The sequence below is a fragment of the Zosterops lateralis genome (genome assembly GCF_965231275.1).
Source record: "Zosterops lateralis genome assembly, chromosome: 3".
In the NCBI taxonomy this organism is placed as follows: domain Eukaryota; kingdom Metazoa; phylum Chordata; class Aves; order Passeriformes; family Zosteropidae; genus Zosterops; species Zosterops lateralis.
In genome coordinates, this window is record NC_139764.1 from 78505564 (window position 1) to 78525486 (window position 19923).

Genomic DNA, 19923 nt, shown 5'->3' on the forward strand with positions numbered 1-19923 from the left:
GAGCGCGCGCGCGGGGCGAACGGAGGGGCGGGCGCGCGCGCGCGGGCGGGGCTCGGGGATATAACCCTTGCGGAACTGCCTGGGAGACCCCGGGTTTTGGGGCTGCGCCAGCGCGCGCGGCGGCGCCTCCTCCTCCTCCTCCTCTCTTCCCTCTCCCCCCGCGCCGCTCCCGCCCGCCCTCCGCCCGCCCCCCCCGCGCGGAGTGGAAGGGGCCGGGGCTGGTGCCAGCAGCAGCAGCAGCAGCAGCGGCGTGAGCGCTCGAGCGGCCGCCATTTTACGCCAGCTCCAGCAGCAGCACTGCCCGGACACACCGCCGCGGGAGCGCGGAACGGGGGCAGCGCCTCAGCACGCCGAGCCACGACCCGCGCCCCGAGAGACCCTTGGCACAGGGCGGTTCTCCCCCCGCAGACACACACAGGTCAGGGCGGCCGGGCGCCGGCGGGGTGGGAGCGGGCCGGGCGGCAGCGCGGGCTGAGGCGGCGGCGGGCGGGAGGCGCACGCCGGGGCCCCGCAGCGCTGTGGGGCTGGGGCGCCATGCGATGGGCGGAGGAGCTGCCGGCGCTGCCTTCGTGGCCGCCGCTGTCGGGCGGGCGGGGGCCGGCCGGGCCGGTGCGCGGCCCCGGCGTGGCGGCGGCGGCCGGGGCACCACCCGGGCCGGGCCGGCGCGGGGCGCGTGGCTCCCGCCTTATTGTCCCGCCGGGCCCGCCGCTCCATTCATTGCCCGTGAGGGGCAGAGGGCGATCCGCGGCCTCGGTGCCCCGCGTGTGCCTGGGGAGCGGGGCCGCCCGGGTTTGGCGTGGCCCCGGTCACGTCGGGAGGCGGTGGGCGACGGGCAGCGGTGTTTCCTGGCTGGGAAACGGGGCCTTGCATTGTTCCGGACAGGAGTGCGGCCGGGAGGCGGCGGCGGGGCCCGGGAGGCACCGCGAGCTCCCGGCCGGGTGGTGAAATCGGGCCCGGGGTGTTGCAAGCCGCTCTCCGGGGGGAATAGGGTGAGAGGTGGGGAATGGCCGGGGCTCGGGGCGGGGGGGAGCCGCTCCTCCCGCGGGAGTGTGGCGGGGAGGGGGGGAAGTCGGTCACTGGAGGAAGTTGTAGGACATCTGAACGCGCGGAGCACGTGTTTCCATCGGGCTCATGGCCGCCGCCGCCGTGGGTGGGTGCGGGCTGGGAAGAGCGCTTTGTTCCTCTCGCTTGCCCGGCCGGCACCGAAGTGGAGGCGGGAAGGGATCCCGGCCGCGCCCGGGGCCTGGAGAGGCGGCGTGCGCCGAGGGGCAGCGGGTTTGCAGCGGGCGGTGGAGGCGGCAGCGAGTGTCAGTGACGGTATCGCCGTGCATGTGGCAGGTTTGCTTGTCCTGCCACCCCCGCTGTTGCCTTTTTGCTCCGTTTCTAACTTGTTCAGAGCGTCTTAGGGAGTATGTTAGAGAGAGGGGAGGTGAGTCAGTGTCTGTCTGGGTTGTGTAAAACCTGCAGTGGAAGCTACCCCACCCCCCTTAGGCAGTGGTGTTAGGGCTTTCCTTTGTGTTAGTGCTTCTTTTGAGGAATTTCCTGCGCCTTGGTAAACTAAAAAAAAAAAAATTATCAGGGCGGCGATCTGGTATTTTTTATATATTTTTCCCCATTACTTTAAAAGAATAGAGTAGTCTGTTGCATGTACTGTCACTTAAATTGTTCCACTTGAAGATATATTTAGTTTAATTTTGATGCTTATTGCATTTGAACAGATATCTGGAAACATGGCTACTGAACATGTTAATGGGAATGGTACTGAAGAGCCCATGGACACTTCTGCTGCAGTTACCCATTCTGAGCATTTCCAGACATTGCTTGATGCTGGTTTACCACAGAAAGTTGCTGAAAAACTAGATGAAATTTACGTTGCAGGTAAGATCTAAGACTTGCAAAACCACACATACAATATTTTATTGGATTCTGCTGTCTTTGGGCTAAAATAGCAACTTTTTGTGGTTTCCAAAAGTATGGGAACTGCAGTCTTACCAAAATCTGGATGTTTTAGATTCAGTACTTCAATTTATTTTACTGTCTTTCAGAGGAAAGTCCCAGGCTACTTGGGCTGAGGGGTGGGAAGCAGTATGCAGGGACCAGAGCAACAGCTGGAATAGGCAACAGATGATTTTTAGGAGGAGCAGGTGATGTGGTCTTTGTGCGTTTTTTGTGGTAATTGTAGGTAACCATAAGAAACTAAAGCCTTGGTGTGCATTTTCTTGTGTAAGTGATACTTCCTGACATGGTGTTTGGGCTCATGGATGCAGAAGTTATGGAGCTGGTTTTTTCAGGTGTGGTAATAGCTAGCATTTTTTAAGCTTGATTTTTTAAATCGTGGTGGTCATTTTTAGTGCCGTAGTTTATTTGTATTTATGGTCTTCTAAAAGTGTACCGAGGTACCATTGCTAGGCAGGCTAAGTCAGGGTTTGATAGGTTTTGATAGACTCCCCTAATTCAGCTTCAGGATATTGAAATTAAACTTGCCCCATGTAACATCTGGGTTTTACAGAAGTCAAATGAACACATAAATGTAGTAACTTTTACTCTGAATCTTATCTCTTTTTGTTTTTAATTTAAGGATTATATACTCTTAAATATTTTACTTCAAAGGAACTAAATGGTTTTTTTAGGCATAGTAACTTACTTTAATCAGTAATTGATTTAGAAGTCACTGAAATATGTTAGGGATGCTACATGAGGATTTGCAAAGATTACTGACCAAATATAATTGGTAATTTTTTTTCTTTTCTCTAGGGCTAGTTGCACATAGTGATCTAGATGAAAGAGCTATTGAAGCTTTAAAGGAATTCAATGAAGAAGGTGCACTGGCAGTGCTTCAACAGTTTAAAGACAGTGATCTCTCACATGTTCAGGTAACATTAAGCAATTGACAGTATAATTGTTGAGGGATAAACTGTTGTCTGGGAAGAGCTCTAAGTCTCTTGAGTGATCCATGTATGATATGGGAAGTGAACACTGTATTAGTTCAAGGTAAAATGAGATTCTGGCTTGTCATGTGTTCAGAACTGAAGATTGTGTCTTTTGCAGAACAAAAGTGCCTTTTTATGTGGAGTCATGAAGACATACAGGCAGAGGGAAAAACAGGGGACCAAGGTGGCAGATTCTAGCAAAGGACCAGATGAGGCAAAAATTAAGGTATGTCAGTAAAAATAGAAGTTATGAGGTCTGCCTGTTTGTTTTTCCAAGTTGTTGTTGTGATAGTTATATTGGTTGTTTTGGCACTGTGCTTTACTTAAAAAGCTTATTACAGATTTTTTGTCATATTTTTCATTGTTGAAAGCCGTCACTTGCAATTTTGTTCTACACTTCTTCCTTTTCAAGTAGGAAGTTAATACATTTAATTGCTGGAACTGAACATACAAAAGTGAAAACGATTTCGTAGTTTGTCTTATTGAGACAGTTACTCTGTTTCATAGTAAAAAGTTTGTGCACACTTGTCAGCATAGTTACTCAAGTTCAAAGTGTATAAGTTCAGCTATTGCTGATTTTTTTTTGTTGTTGTTTCCACTCCGCCCCCTTAGTTCAGATTTAGAGCAACTCCACAATAGGGAGGAGATACCACGTGTCTGAAAAAACAGACTGTAATGGATTTAGCCCACTCTTATGACATAATCACTGTGGTCATAAACTGTACCCCAAACTGTTTTAATAAGGGGTAAATTATTTTCTGACCATGGGTGCTGCTAGCAAGGGATTCCTTTCTCAAGAGTTAGGCATATAATGATTTATTTTAGAATACTGTGATTAGCAACTTTACCAAAGCTTAAGGGAAGGAAAACCATCTAAGTGTGTTTAAGTGATGTTGTAAAAAAAATCCAGAGAATCTTTCCTCCTTGACACTTCATGTATATAGTGTGAAATGATCATTACAAATGACCCTGTAAAATTAGAAATTCATTTTTCCTCTTGACTTGAGAGGAGGCTGGGATGCCATTAATTACAAGTTTTTTAAAAACTGGCTCAGTTTTTGTCACTGCCACATGAAACAATATTATGAGGACTTGGTTAATAGCTTCAAGTAGCATAGCTTTTACTGCTGATGGCCAATAGCATTTAAAATAAACATAATTTTGTAGTTGTAAAATTGCTAACTCTTGACTATCATTGGTCTTGTTTAATATGCAGTTTCTTTGTATGGAGAGTTGGTTTGTCTTTGTACAAAATTATTAAGAAATACTTAATTTCAGAGGAGTTTCTCATGTGTATGCGTGCTGAATGTCAGCTAACATTTTAAGTTGATAGTATGTCTGTAACTATATCTATAACTACATGCAGTGGTGCTAGTGAGGGTCAGTTGTCCTGGTATCCTGTATAAGCCCACAAGGAATTTGAAGGGAGGGTTGGTGAGAGAAAGGAAGCAAAGCTACCACTTTGGTAGTTGGGTACCTGAAGCAGGCTGTACAGTGTTCCAGGGGTGTAAGCACTTAAACACGTGTTCTTTAACTTCACACTCATGAGTAATCTCATTAAGTGCGGGGAACTCTTGTGCATAAACATCTGCAGGATTGGACATGCCAAAACAAGTGGCTCAGACTAAGATCTTCCTAATTAAAGGGAAGCTCACTACTACTTGACTTTTTTTTTTTAATGAAAATGAAGGAATTGGGAAAACTGGATGTGAATCTCTAATTTTCTAGCAGTGTTTCTTTACCTAATAGTTCTGTTAATTGTTTTGCAAGTTTCTTGTTGAAATACTAGAAGTACATTTGTTTGTGGAAGCTTCAAAGCAGGACAGTTTAAAAGGAATTAGAAACATGTCTATCTGTGAATGAAGTGCAGCTAAACTTGCTCAGTTTGTATGTGATTTTAAAATTTTAAGTTTCTTACTTGAAGGCACTGTTGGAGAGAACTGGCTACACTCTTGATGTGACTACTGGACAGAGGAAGTATGGTGGACCTCCTCCAGAGTCTGTATATTCAGGACAACAACCTTCTGTTGGTACAGAGGTAAGAAGATGATGTTTATACAGATGTAGACTTACTCATTGGAAATACTTTTTATAAACGGTGCTTTGTGTGTCTGTTGTAGATATTTGTGGGCAAGATTCCGAGAGACTTGTTTGAAGATGAACTTGTTCCATTATTTGAGAAAGCTGGACCTATATGGGATCTTCGCTTAATGATGGATCCACTAACTGGTCTAAACAGAGGATATGCTTTTGTCACTTTTTGTACTAAAGAGGCAGCTCAGGAAGCTGTTAAACTGGTAAGTTTTCTTGGATTTCTTTTTCTTTTTTGATGAAGTAGTCTCTAGCTTAGAAGCAGTTGTTCTCCTGGTCCTAGTGCTTAAATGCTTAGGGTGAAACTGTCATTGTTAGATTACTTCATAAATGTCCACTAGGTGTCAAATTTATTTCCTCATTGCATATAAATATTTACTAATTGCATTAGGGAAAGGGAAAAAAAAAAGCTGATGGACCTCTGTTTGGTCCAGTTAGATGGGCCCTTATTATTAGCCCAAGCTGTATTGGCAGTAGTGACTTCTGAGCTGTCTGCATCTGTGTGAGTTCTGGAGAGCAAGTGGTGTTGGGGTTGCTGTGGTACAAGGGCAGTGCTGGTCAGGGTGTCTGTGACTCCTGATGTGCTTCTGCACCAGCAGGGGGCCTGTGCTGGAAAAGTGCTTCAAAGTCACAGAGTTTTATAAGATACTTCAGATGGGGGGAAAAATGTCTCTTGAGCATTGAAGGTTGTTCTGTTTGCTGCAGCTGACAGGAGAGCATCATTAATCCTGCTGGTCTAAGGAGCATTCCTCTCTGTTTTACACAGAGGTATGAAATAGTTTGATGTGGTATATTCCTGATAAGCTTTTCAGGTTTTATGCATGAAGTACCCATCAATAAAAAAGAGGGTGGGGAGAAACACAGTGCCTTTATTTTCCTAGCTAAGTTAAATTTGAATTTTTTGAGCTGGTTACTGACCTACACTGATATGGCCAGGATTAGTGTGTGGTATGACTTGTGAGTGCTAACCATCTGAAGTGTACTGATCCTGTATTGCTGTAGTTGGGTTAACATAACTTGTTTGTGATGAGGTATAGCTTAAATTATGGTACCCTATAAACGTATAAGTCAACTGGTGGAAACAAATCAAGCTGAAAATGGGAATTTGTTTAGAGAAAGTATGCAAATATCTGCTAAAGTGGAAGTACAAAACCAATCTGGCATATGCTCATTGGCTTTTTAAATAAAAACAGTTGTTCTAGTGTGCAGTCAGATATACTGGGGATAATTGTGTGTTCTCTTTGTACTGTCATTGTCAATCTAGCTGTTCAGAGTGTGTGGAAACTCTTTAAGAGTTAACTCTTAAAACTTAGCAAAACAGTGGATCAAATCACATAAGTTCTCAGAGGTACCTAGTAAATTAAAAAACCAATTCTCTTCATTTAGCTGGATTTTGTTTAAAGGCAACATTCTCTGGAAAGTCATTCAAGTTGTGTTTCCAGAAAAGTAACATCAGATCCTAGCCTCAGTCTTCCACTCAATGATACAAGGGAAGGAGCTACTTGGTGTCTCTTTATGTCTGATCTTTGATGTGCAGGAGAAAAGCACACTGTTCTGGTTGTCAGTTAAATAGCTGCTGAGGGTAACAGCTGAGAAGTGTTGCAGTTGATGGAGCAGTCTTCCAACCTTTATGCTAAACTCTTAGAAAGTAGGGTTAGTCTTAAGTTGGATTCTGTGATATGTGTCAGTTTTTGTTCTGGAGTGATTCCAACCGTGGTTGATCTGGCTACTTTGGTTTATAAGTTTCCCAAGTTATCTAGAAGTGGTTTGCAGGAGTGTTAGCCAGTTGTGGCTCTTGAGGTCAGTTGAAAATTGTGCTCTATAACTTGTATTAGTTACATGTGTATGGGAAATACTGTTGAAAGACCTCTTCAAAACACTAAACACTTGGTCTTAGCCATTTTCATAACCTATTATTTTAACAGGTGGTGTCTGTTTTGATATTGCCTGTAATCTTCTCATGTGTATGCAACCTACTTTCATACTTTCTGGACTCCTTGAGATAATGGTGGTTCTGTTATTTCCCATCTTTTTCCAAGAGGATTTTTTTTCAGGACAGTATAGAAAAAATGAGATTAAAAGTCTTTGCATTGCCTGTAGGCTCTTGGGTAGTAAGAGACAGCTATGTTTTTGTCAATACCCAAACTACAGTAGAGAATTAACTGACCTGTCTTCAGACTCTTGGAGTTGGTGTGACATATTTTGCATACAATTTGTGTTTGTGTGGCTGCTGTATGTATCTTCCACAGTCTGTAAGTCAACTTAATTAAGACTGAACTAATATTTCTGGATATGCTTAATGTTGACTTACTTTATTTGTTAACAAGAAGTCATCTTGCAGTTTAAAAAGTTGAAGGCTTGATTTTGTTTATGCATATGCATTTTTAAGCCACTTATAATTAATTACTCTTCATATCTGTAATTCTTCTCAGTATCAGGCCATAGTATCACTCCATTTTTGTCTTAAACACAGCCAGAACTATTTCAAACACAATTTAGGGAATTCTCTCTTTTTTTATGGCCAGTATTTAATTCAGTGTGGTTAACCCTTTGCTAGTTAAGTAGCAATGGCGTCTCAGATGTTCACAGAAACATTCACTATCAAAATATTTTGTTTTTTTAATCTCAGTAATTTTTTCCCATGTTAGCATGTTTACATCGTTCAAGACTTACAACTCAAGTTGTGTTCTTTTGTACACATGTTCAGTTCTCCTTCCTATTTCATAAGAAGTTGCTAGAGTTAAGTTTTTCAAAGGATTTCTGTGTGAATAAGCTCACTCTAGATTTGTACAGTATAAAAACTTTCGAGGTGAAGCTTGTAGGAAAACATACTGAAAACTATTGAAGCATTCAATGTGTTTTTGACTAGAACAGGTGTAAACTTGATCAGAGCAAAGGTACAGATGAGTTAAGCAGTTTGCCAGCTATGCACAGAGGTACAATTTGCCATTTGCTCCTAATGAGCTAAAATTGGTAGAGAAAATATAAGTCAGTAAAGTGACAATACAGACCTTCTGCATATTTTGACTTGTCAGTTAGTTCTTATATAAGTCAGTGAGAAAAAAACCAAAACTATTACATTGTCTAGAGGGTGGCAATCTCTGCTACTGACTTCAGACACAGATTCCATGGTGACAGGAGGGGGAAGCAGTATGCTGACATAGCTACTTTGGTAGCCTGGCTGTTTTGGCACTTTACCCAGATCATGATCTGAGCCTTTTTATGTCTAATCTGAGTTTGCAGATGGTATGCAAACTATTTACCTAAAAATCAGTGACTTGATGGTCAAGAACACCTAACTGAAGGCTGTTTTCTTGTGTAAAGAGAAACACACAGTGAAAAATAGCAGTTAATACATTGTAGGATGAAATAAACTACTAGAAACTACCAGTGGAACTGCAATATGGTAGAAAATACCAATTTTACTTTGTTAATTTTATTCCCATAGAACATACTGAGTTGTATGAAAGACTCTTTTAGGATTAAGTGTATAGTCAAACTTTGGTGTTAGACTTCAGCAGGAACAGTTGGATAATACTTTCTATTATCTGTATAGAATAGAGTATTTCATTTGGAAGGGACCTGCAATGATCATCTGGTCCATCTCCCTGACCATTTAATGGCTGACCAAAATTGTTGCTGTCAGCTTGATCATCAAGGGCATTGTCCAGATGCCTCTCTTAGACTGTGCTGTTCCAGTGTTTGAGCACCCTCAGTAAAAAGTTTCCTAATTCAAGGAAGTGTTTCTTAGTGTACAGTTTAGTTAGTAAAGGATCACTTTTACAGACTAATAAACTGTCAGCTTCTTTAAATGTGTTTCTTTAGAAGATTTCTTTTTTTTAGCTACTCTAATCTCTCTTCATTAATGTATATGTTTATTAGTGATGATAATATATATACAGTCTTCCTATGCAGATAGTGCAGCTCCTGCTGCAATAGGATCACCTATTCCTCTGCCACGTGGGCAACAGATATGGAGATAGAAATCCTTTGTTATCTCCTGCTGTGTTTTGTGACATAATTCATTGTGCAGATGTCACTCTGGGTCCTTTCCACATGTACAGTTCTCTCTTTTGCTCACTTTCAGTGCAGTTACCTGGCTTAGAAGACTTTCAGTGGTGGTAGAGTTTTTGTTTGCCCAGGATAAATATAAATAAACATCTTCCCCTGGATTTTATTGTGCAAAAAGCAGGATGGGGTGGAGAATAACTAGCTTATGTAGTAAGATTTACCATCAAGCATAAAATAAATCATAGAATAAATAGCTAGATGAAATTTTAAAAATCTGTTGTGCTACTTGGCAATAAGATGTTGACCACAAAATTCATTTTCTTAGTTAAGAACTGTCTGTTGCAGGGCTTCAAGTTAGAAGTGGGTTGATGTACCAGCAGTTGTCCTCCCTGCTGCTTGTTTGGGTGACGCATGTCTGTGTCTGCATCTCAGTGAAAGGCATTTTTTGATGTTTTCTCAACAGATGTCTACAGTAAAACTATTTTTTTTCCCTTTAAACTGCTGAGTTGTTGAGGGCATCTTCCAGATGTTATGGGAGAAGCATTTTAACAGAAGTCTTAGGATTTCAAATCATTAGAAAGTTGTTCTTGCTGCTGACTGTCTTTACATGTGTAATGTTAATGCTTTGGGAAGTATTTGCTCTTTGAACGTTCTGTGGAGAAGAACTGATCATGACTCTCTTTTGTTAACTGTGGAACTTCAGAAGGGAATCTGACTTTATTGCAACTCATGTCTTGTATTACACACAAATCAAGAATTTATATCTGCAGCCTACAGAGGAACTTGTAAAGTTGCATGGTTGTGAAGGGAGAAGCCTTGACCTCGATGACTTGCATGGTTCTGTATAAAGAAGTCTCTAAAGAAAAACGTATTGAGAGACTTGAACAAGGAGGGAAGATAATTGTTGGCTGAAATTGAAGATACTTTAGAAAACATAGGTATACTTCAGAGCAGTTGAATGTACATTGTAAAAATGTGTTAAGCTGTAAAAATTTAATATATTGCTCAATTCTGGCTTTTCCAAAGTTAAATATTCAGTATACTGCTGTTGAAGGGTAGTAAAAATTATTTGTAACTGATGTTTTTTGAATAATTTTTTTCTTGCAGTACAACAACCATGAAATTCGTTCTGGAAAACACATTGGTGTATGCATCTCTGTTGCCAATAATAGGCTGTTTGTTGGCTCTATTCCTAAGAGTAAAACCAAGGAGCAAATTGTTGAAGAATTCAGCAAAGTAACAGGTGAGTCAGTAAGTAGGTTTTGTAGAGCTTGAAAATGTCAGATATGGTCAGTGATGAGTGATCTTTCTCCTTATAGCTGAATGATGATGAAACCAAACCAAGACAATTACTTCAACATTGTGTTGGGGTTTGCTTGGGTTTTTTAAAACTGTTCTTTTGTTGAGGGCTGAGATATTTGTAATTAGGCTAGATGAGTGGTTCTAAGTTCTACCTGTAGAGTAAGTGTGTGATGTTTAAAAAATCTGTTTGAAGATATTTGAATTAAAAGTTTAGTAATTTCAATACTGATGGATGTTTTAAAACTTCTCATGGCAAAACTGAAGCAAGCTGAAGAATGTAACTGCTTCTATGCTTTATAATTCTTAAATTTTAAGGATCTTTTTGAAAACATTTGAACTTGCAAAGGTACTGTTTGATTTTCTGTGTTATTGAATGATAGACTTTTAAGTTCTTTGGAGCAATAAACTTTTTAGATACTGAAGTCATGCGACTTTCATCTCTGGTTGTTCAGACATTATGGAAGAAATACACACTCATAAGTGTTTTAACTTAGGGGTTTAAGAAGGGAATTGACAAAGCAAAACTTTTGGCTGCCCCTAATTCCCTTCCACTCAGTTAGAGAGAGGATATTCTTCCATAGCTACAAAGACAACCTGCACTTTATAAAGCAAGTCAATGGATTGAAAGCATAACAAATAAACCTTTTATTTAATTTCAGAGGGTCTTACAGATGTCATATTATATCATCAGCCTGATGACAAGAAAAAGAACCGGGGTTTCTGCTTTCTTGAATACGAAGATCACAAAACTGCTGCTCAGGCCAGACGTAGGTTAATGAGCGGCAAAGTGAAAGTCTGGGGAAATGTTGTTACAGTGGAATGGGCTGATCCTATAGAAGACCCAGATCCTGAAGTCATGGCAAAGGTAATAAAGTTACAAGGGGACCATAGTACATTTAAAATGCTCTGTTCCAATTTAGGTATTTCCTGGCATTAGCCTAAAATTAAATAACATCTTTCAACCTTCTTGACAGAGAATGTTGTAGGTGATGATAAAAAATGAATATACCGCAGAAATTATGTGGATTTTAAAACTCTGTATGGCCTTATATTATTTTGTGTTCCTAAGGCTGAATAGTGAATGTAATTCTTGCCAAAATGACACATAGGATGACGTAGTTAATTTTTTACCTGGAAGTGATGGTGATGACTCCTAGAGTAAAAATGGTTTTGTACCCTAGTGTTTGGAAGGATAGAAATAGAGATCTCAGACCAAGCCTTAATTGTTTTTTTAACCTGGAACTGTATCACTTCAGCATTAGAACATGTTGGTGTTCAAATGTATACAATGTATTTTCAAAGTTGCCATTAGCAGTTACTTCTGAGGAGTTCGGTAATTAGCTTCTGTTTGGAACTTGGTGGTTATTTTTAATTTGGGGGAGTTAATTCCTTTCTATACCTAGACTGGCAATATTTTAGACTTCAAATATTGAGGTGAAGCTGAAGTCTGGACTGTTAACATTTTGAAGTATGTTGTAGCTGTTTTATATATGTGTGTAGTATCTTGCCAGAAACAAACTACCTGATTTTTTTTTCCCCATCAGATATTGCCTGACCCTGTCTTTTTCAGTTGTGTTGTGTAGCTGAGTTGTTTAATGGAAACTCCTAGCTAGCCCATATCCTTATCTCTTTCTCTTTGCTTGCTTTTCGTCTGTGCTTTTACTCTCATCTGAGACACGTCACTTGCTGGAGTCCTACTTTGATGGACCTAGTAAGATAGCTTGGCTGGGATCTCCTCTTTGGTGAGCCATAAGGGAAAAGGGTTGGGGTGGGGGCTCAATTTAGGCAAAAAGCTGCTTTTGTAGTGCAGGTATTACAGAAGCTTTTGGACTATCTTGTCTGCAGACTTCATTTTTTCTTGCCCAGGATGATAGACTGGGAAGGGGTCTTGCAAGTCAAATTTGTGTGGCACTTCCTAGATATGGCAGCCTGTATGTTTAGTTTCTTGGCTCAAAGGAGAAGAGACCTAATCCACCAAACTGTTAAAATAAATAGGCAGGAATTTCTGCTGATATAACAAAATAGATGGAAAGGAAATGATAGAGGACATAATCAAGCATGTCTTTAAAGTAAGTTTACAGATGTGCAGAGTGAAAGACTAAAGAAATTAAAGCTTGATTGTGGTTTGCCTTGTCTATTGTACAGGTTTTTTGAATGTGTTAATATGTTCTATTGTTTGGTATTTGAAGTGGGACATGAAAAGAGAAGAAACATGGAAATGAAGGAAAGAAAGGTAGAAAACATGGAGAAAATCAACTTGCATGCATCAGGTGCCACATGCCAAAGATAGGACATGGAGCTTGGGTTGAAGATGTGTGGAAAAGCGAGGCTTTATGAATAAGAATGTTGAAAAAGTAGAGAACGTCTGGCTTGTGTCTGAAGAAAAACTGAGACAATCATTGGTGTTAGACCTTCCTCACTGACTGTGTCCATTAGTCTATTCTTGCAACAAGCAAGGTCTCTATTCCAGTCTTTCTTGGCCGCCTTCTGTATCTGTGTAGAAGCTGGCTGTGTCTGACCCTTTGCCAAGTGTAAGGTTTACTTTCTGTTCTTGCTATCTTTCTCCTAAGAGAAAAAGCAGCAGAGCTGCTGCTGCAGTTCCTGGATGTGGGCTGCAGGTTGGCTGTCGTTGCTTCTGACTACTGTCAGTCCAGAGCAAAGGGAAAGCTGTTGACCCATGTCATCTTGCACATTGCTGTGGTAGAAGGCTCTGGAGGAAACTAGGAAAAATAGGTTGTTTTTTATCAGAATGATCATCTGGTCACCAGTTTTTCTTGTCAAGATTGCTAGAAGAGCAAGTCCGTGAGAGCAAGCTATAAGACAGATTCTGATATGTAGCTAGAAGGTGAACAGTATTCTAAATCTTTCAGAAGCAGCATGTTGTTTCATCAATATATGGGCACCTACTAATCTAAATTCCTGAAATGTCTGCTCAGGACTTTTCCTTTGTTCTTCTGATAAAACGTTGTGGAGAGTACTGTATGGGTAAATGCATATCATGTTAGCTTAAGTACAAAGTAGCTTGAGTGTGATGAGGGATGAATCTGGATTCTCAAGCTAAATGGACGTGCTACAGGAGATAAGTGCTTGTACTAACAGATCAGAGTATAATTAGTTAAGATACTGACTTCTGGTCCAAAGTGAACTTTTTTCCACCTTCACAAGCAGCTGTGTTGATAGTTTATTTTCTTCTAAGTGTCATTTTGTTGCCTCTTATACCTGTAGTCTAGCTAAATTTATTAATGTTTTACTTGATTTCTGTAGGATGACTGAGGCTGCAGAGGACGTTCTGGAGTGGCAGGTTAAGCAGCCAAATAAAGTCTTATGCTTGTGGCTGTCTGGCAGATTACAGGACAAGAGACAGGGCTAGTAACCCTTGCAGAATGTGGCCTGAAGTGTTTGTGCTGTAGGTAAGAGGAGGAAAAGGAGCAGATACCAGAAGTTTTGGGATAGTAGACAGTTTTTAAAATGTGAGTTCTGCCTTTAAAACAAAATGCTGTTGCTGGGTATGTTGCTTTTTAGGAGTACTTACGGATTCTTGATGTAATAATATGTGAGCTTTAATGAAGAGGACTTCTTTCCCCTTCCTTCCTTTTTGAGCTGGCTTAAGTGAAGTAAAAATGGGTTCATCTTCTCTCAGCCTATGCTTTAACCTGCCTAATAGCTTTTACATTATCTTAGACTCATTCAGTTACACTTTCAATCAAACACGAGCAAAGGTGTTAAAAAGTTTCAGCTATTAGAGATTAATGGATTGGTCTGCACTGGGAAAATTTAGGTTTGTTGCTTTTCTATTTCTTTAAAAAACACTGGTTTAGTGCATCTTTTTAAAAATAGTGAGTATTCTGTCTAGGTTTTAATCATGTCAGTCATCACAGATTCATTAGGCTAGTTATGGTTCCTTGTGAGGTTCTAGTTTTCATGCTTTTCTAAAGAGCAAGAATATGGAACATCTGTTTAAAAGTTAGTGGTTTTCAAACCCAGTGATTACATCACAAAACTTGCTGTGTAATGAATTTCCATGGAATGAGGTTAAGGTAACAGTTCGGATATTTTACTAAAAATGGTTATTATGTATGGGTTACAATAAATAAAGGTTGTTTTACCATCAAGACATGTAGAAGAAGCTTAATACTTAATAGGAAACAGCTTTCCTTGTGGAGTTGGCTATGACTTTTATGATCTCCTGAGAATCAGCAGGAGTTACTATTGCCAAAGTCTAGAGCTGATACACTGGGTTAGATTTATGGTCTGTAGTATCACTTCTTCCAAATTCTGCATCCTATCCCTAGTTCAGCTAGTGAGTGAGACAGATTTTTTGGAGGTCTTTCCTGTTTGTGGTTTTTTTTTTTTTTTTGGGTAACTTAATTACATAGCAGTTCTTCCAAAAAGGGTGTCTGGGTTTATTGGATTCCTGTATGTGGTGGGAGTGTAGAGTACAGCTCTGCTTCAGAAATGGAAGCATGCTTTCCTTTGTCCCTTCACACCTTGTGTTATTTGTGTTGGCCTTCAGGGTCAGGAGTAGTGCTGCCATGTGCAGTGTTCGTTTGATGTCATCAGCTAATTTGAAACCAGTAGGAGCAGAGGGGATGTAAGCAGAAGTTGCAGGTCTTGCAGCTGATTGGCAGCTGCATCGTAGGCAGGTAAGACTGAGCATTCCTTGGCAATAGGAGGTGATTAAACTGTCAGAGCATGGTGCCAGCATGTGGAAGGAACTCTTCTCAGCAAGTTGAAGAGTCATGTAAATGGTGAGAACACGTGGATGACATCGTGTAAACATGCTCATGTTCAGTCATTGAGTGCAGCCTCGGCATGGACACAAGGATGAGTCTTTCATTACTGTCGGGTCACTAATAGGTGATTCCTGCTTTCCAGTATATGTTGTCTGCTATGTTAAGTAAGGGTTTAGTTCAAGCCTTTGTCAGACTGCTCTAGATTTTCCTTTATCCTATGCAACTGGTGATTGATGAAACTTTATATTGATGATTTAGTCCATGTCAGGCAGTCAGTAGTTGCCTTTCTGATTTTCAAAGAAGCTGCAGAGCAGTCTTTGTGTAGCTTAAGAGTTGTGTTCTTTAGTGAGCTGGGGGAGTGAGTAAACTTCCAGATTTATGTGGGGGTGACCCTTCCTCAAGGGAACAGCACAGTTTGACTTTTGGGAAAGTTGAAGGGTGGCTGGCCTGTGTCAGCCTTAGTATCCCCCTCTGTCTGCAGCTCTCTCTTTTAGCAGTGACTTCAGGTCACTGAGTGCCCCTCAGGCAAGCACAGTCCTGATGTTAGGTGTTTGGTGTAGCTATAGCATGGGAATCACAAGTTAAGCAGCTTGAAAGCTGCAGGCCTGTCACCTCTGACCTAGATATTACAGTGATGACTGTTCTGCAAATAACTGAGCAAAAGCCTGTCTAAACAACTAAATGTTTTGATAAGTTAATTGTTTTGTGGGTAACCAATTCTGGTTACCTTCTCTCAAGTTTAATAGTGTTCTAGGTTGAAGATAACTGCTGCTAGGATCACACTAACACAAATTGAATTGACTTTCAGGATACTAATACTTATGTAATCATGTTTGATAACAAATGGAATATTTCTGTCAGGGAATTTTGGAGCTAACTCTTACTGTGTTACCATTTAAATGTACATATTCATATGTATATAAAATGCTGTACAGAAAATGTAATGATGTTTTTTCAGTACTGCCAATAACAGTAACTTGCAAAGCTTCATTTTGTTTTTGAAATTAGATCATACTCTTAAGTCCTTTTTGTTTTTCTTTTTTTTTTTTTTTTTTTTTTTTTTTTTTTTTTTTTTTTTAATATAAATCCCTCTTAGGTTAAAGTTTTGTTTGTACGCAATCTTGCCAATACTGTAACAGAGGAGATTCTAGAAAAGGCCTTCAGTCAATTTGGAAAGCTAGAACGAGTGAAGAAGCTAAAAGACTATGCTTTCATTCATTTTGATGAACGGGATGGTGCTGTAAAGGTAAGTGAAGAGGATTATAACTGTGTGTGTTGTAAATAGTGCTTTTAGAAGCTGTATGCTTCTTCTAACTTGAGAAAAAGCTTTGTCTGGAGAAATGATAACACATTGTTACTGATAACTTTGTCCTCAGTCAGTGTCTCCTAGGATGATGCAATTCTAGCTTGAGAAGTGGATCTTAAATACACCTATCCTAAGTAATTCTGCAGATGAACTTTTGAGATAATAATGTTGTTACCTTTTGAAATTCAAGTGCCAGAAGTTGAATGACTCTTTCATCAAATTATTGGTAGAAATTTAAAGCAGTTTCTCTAGAGCAGGTGATAAAAACTTAGGTAATGTTTTTATTTATTTTTACAGGAATAAACACTTTTTTTTTTTTTTTTTTTTTTTTTTTTTAAATGAGGGGTGCTGGACAATTTAGTAATTGTCATTCCTGGATTTTGCTAGCCCAGTCTTGATGCCATGTGTTGTTAAGGAGGGGAAGGTGTAATTCCCCTCCTGCCTGTAGTGTATCCATTTTTTTAGTGTTCTGTGGGTGGATGCAGGATACGGGGGGATTCTTACATATCCATATGTCTTAAAACAGATGCTTAGGAAGATGATGGGAAGAGTCTTAGTAAGACATATATCCTGTCAGGGCTTAGCTATGTAGGGTCCCTAAAAGTGGTAGAATCCTTAGAATTCCTCTGCTCAAAATTAACTTGTAGTAATAAGTGTGGCCCACAGGAATTCTCTGTGGCAGGGAGGGTAGGGAAGGAGCTGATGGTTTGCTGTTTGTATTGCATTTTTTTGAGGATAGGGTTGTGGGGAGACGGTGGTGAGGAATGGGTTTTTTTGTGGTTGGTTTGGTTGTTTTTTCCTTTTGATCAGAATGACTTTAATTTTTGGCTTCTGGTTGAAAAAGGTGCTGATATTTGTTACAAGTAAAAGGAATAGCAGAATATACTGAGCCCTAGCTTTAGTACTGTTTGCATGTGTGCTGACATTAGGAATTTATTCATGGATTACAAAATGTGCACTTTCAGAGGACAGTTCTGTCGCTTTGTTAATTGTAGCAGCTTGCAAAGATTGAAGCCCGTTTTTGGTTTTGAGGGGAAGATTTCTAAACTGATACATGAAGTCCTGCGTTTGAGAGCCAAGTTCAAAAGAAGTGCATGACTGGAACCCATAATATTATGCTGATTGTTTAAATTTTTTTTAGCTTTATATTGTTATTTTAGTTCTGGATAACAAATCTAAAAAATGCATACTCTAAAAGATAGAACAAAATTAATAACTTCAGATATGCATGGAAGTATATTTAAAGTCTGGTTAATTCCTTCAGGCAATGGAAGAAATGAATGGCAAAGATTTAGAGGGAGAAAACATTGAAATTGTTTTTGCTAAGCCACCAGATCAAAAAAGGAAAGAACGGAAAGCTCAGAGACAAGCGGCTAAAAATCAGATGTAAGTGTAAATGCATGTAGTTTTATGTTTTATTACTTCTGAAAGATGTGTACAATCCTGTCAAATTAGAACATCTGGGTATTTCAGTAGATATCCTGTAGTGTATACAGGTTTTCTGGCTTCTCTGAAAAATGTTGGATTCATTTTTGTTTGCACAAAAAAAATATCTAACAGTGGTGTTTAGTGATAATTTAGGTGCTGTCTTGCTCTGCTTATTGAGCATGAGAGCACTGGAGGAACTGTCTGAAAGTCATGAAACATACATATTTCTCACTTTTTATTCTAAATTTCCCTGTACTTCTGTAGTGACATCACATGGATGAACTTAGCATTGTGCATTCCTCTCAGCAGGCTTAGTAGTATTGATACAGCACTCCCTCTTCAGTAAAGTACCCACTGAAAGGAGGATCCTGATATTCTTTCTTGCTACTTCCAGAAGATATATCTACCCATGAAGCTTATGAACTCATACTGATAGAGATCTTGCACTAGTAAATGCTGAGCATGGTTGGAAACAAAACAAAAAAGGCAGTTTCTTGCTGGTGTGTTCTGCTTAATGTTCTCATGTGTTTTTCTTCTTGGATATCTTCCTGCTTTCTTAACCGTCTTCCCTCCCCCACCTTACTTCCAAAAATAACTTGGAAGTGCTGTTGTGCAGCATCCAAGAAGATGGAATAGTGAGGTTGCAAGATTAATAGAGATTTCCACATGGTGACCTACTGTACACATGGAATTGGTTAAGTTTGCCCTGCTTATAGTTCTCATAACTTTATTAGCCCTTTTGTTCTTCCATGGGCATCTGGTATTACTGTACGAAGTGAATTTCTTCTTTTTTCTTCAGCTTTTCTTCTGTGCCAAGCAGACCTTTTCTGTTCTGCTTAAATCTTTTGCTGATACAGCTGTACTTCTTTCTGTGTATTCTGCATCTTGGCAATGCCACCATAAATACCTGTTCATTTAATTAAAATATTGAAGGCTGTTGAAAGTGTCACAGTTCTCCTCTCAATGTGGCAGTTGTTGGCATGGTTGTGTTGTCTCTGATAGGAGATAGGCTTTCTCGCATTGAATTTGAGTAGTCACAGAAAAGCATTCTCACTGCAGTATACAAACAGATTTTCTAGCTCAGTATTCAGAATATAATAATGGCCTGTCTCCAGTGATGAAAAGGAAGATTTTTTTTTTTTAATGTTCTTGATTATGATGGTTATAATGCTGTGTGGTTCCTGCTCCAGCTCTTCACTGCAGATTATCTTATACCCAAATTTACTACTTCAGAGTAGCATGCATGTATTTATAACACTGGAAGTCTGTCCTGTGTCACTCATAATATGTGCTGTATATATCATCTGCTGTATATTATCTGCATCCCTGCTGCTTTTGTTGTTTAGGATGTGCAAGTCTCATTTGTGGAAGTAGGCACAGTAGGGCTGCCTCTCTTGCTCCTCTAGGCAAGAGGTGTGGTAATGCCACTTGGGTAGTAGTTCTTTCATTTGGGAATTCTCTGTGTTCCTTTGTTTTTCTGAGCTGTTAAGGCAGTAGGAAAGCAGCAAGTTTGATTAACTCCAGGCATTTTCTGGTTTTGAATATATTGTCCATTACTGAATTGTAAGGATTTTTAATATTCCTAGGATTCCAGAAGATGTGGGAGTAGAAGGATATGTATGTTAAGTCTGTATCTCAGTTATTTGACGAGTTTAGAGTGACATCTTAAGATCTTGGATGTAATTTGCAGTTTGCACTACATTTACAGTGGCAAAAAAACCCTTTACTTTTCTGGATGCTTCCACATAACTACAGATTCAGTTTGATTTGTACATTAATATAGCCAGTAATCCTACCTGCTTGCCTGCAAGTGACTGTTCAATCAGTAAGAAGCGTTTTACATCATGTTTTTACTATTTGAAATCACTTGTGGCTGTCAGAAGTAGACTTCTTAATCTGTATAAATTCCTTTGCTTTTTAACACATTGCATACTATTAGCCATATAAAACTCTATATGAGAAGAAAATCCTGAATAAGAGGGCAGTGTGATTGTGATCATTAGTAAGTTGTCTCCATCCTAATTTTGAACAGAAATAATAAAAAGTCTTGATAGTGACTCACCTCATTAGAAAGTGCCTGTAAAGTCACAGCAGTGTTCAGAGAGAGCTACTACTAGTATGC

General features: G+C 40.1%; 1 protein-coding gene across 3 annotated transcripts in view; it reads left to right on the top strand.

The window, feature by feature from the left end:
* The first annotated feature begins 286 nt into the window (after window positions 1-286).
* SYNCRIP (synaptotagmin binding cytoplasmic RNA interacting protein) overlaps window positions 287-19923 on the top strand; it is a 24712-nt gene continuing 5075 nt past the window's right edge. For 2 of the 3 annotated variants that reach the window (XM_083856461.1, XM_083856462.1), the window contains exons 1-10: window positions 310-418; window positions 1719-1878; window positions 2755-2873; window positions 3049-3156; window positions 4855-4968; window positions 5051-5227; window positions 10140-10275; window positions 10994-11199; window positions 16164-16313; window positions 17638-17759. In XM_083856461.1, the coding sequence (XP_083712587.1) occupies window positions 1731-1878; window positions 2755-2873; window positions 3049-3156; window positions 4855-4968; window positions 5051-5227; window positions 10140-10275; window positions 10994-11199; window positions 16164-16313; window positions 17638-17759 (1280 nt within the window). In that variant the 5' untranslated portion in view covers window positions 310-418; window positions 1719-1730. Of the gene's footprint in view, window positions 419-1718; window positions 1879-2754; window positions 2874-3048; window positions 3157-4854; window positions 4969-5050; window positions 5228-10139; window positions 10276-10993; window positions 11200-16163; window positions 16314-17637; window positions 17760-19923 lie in introns of all 3 variants that reach the window. The other variant, XM_083856463.1, reaches the window with a different exon arrangement.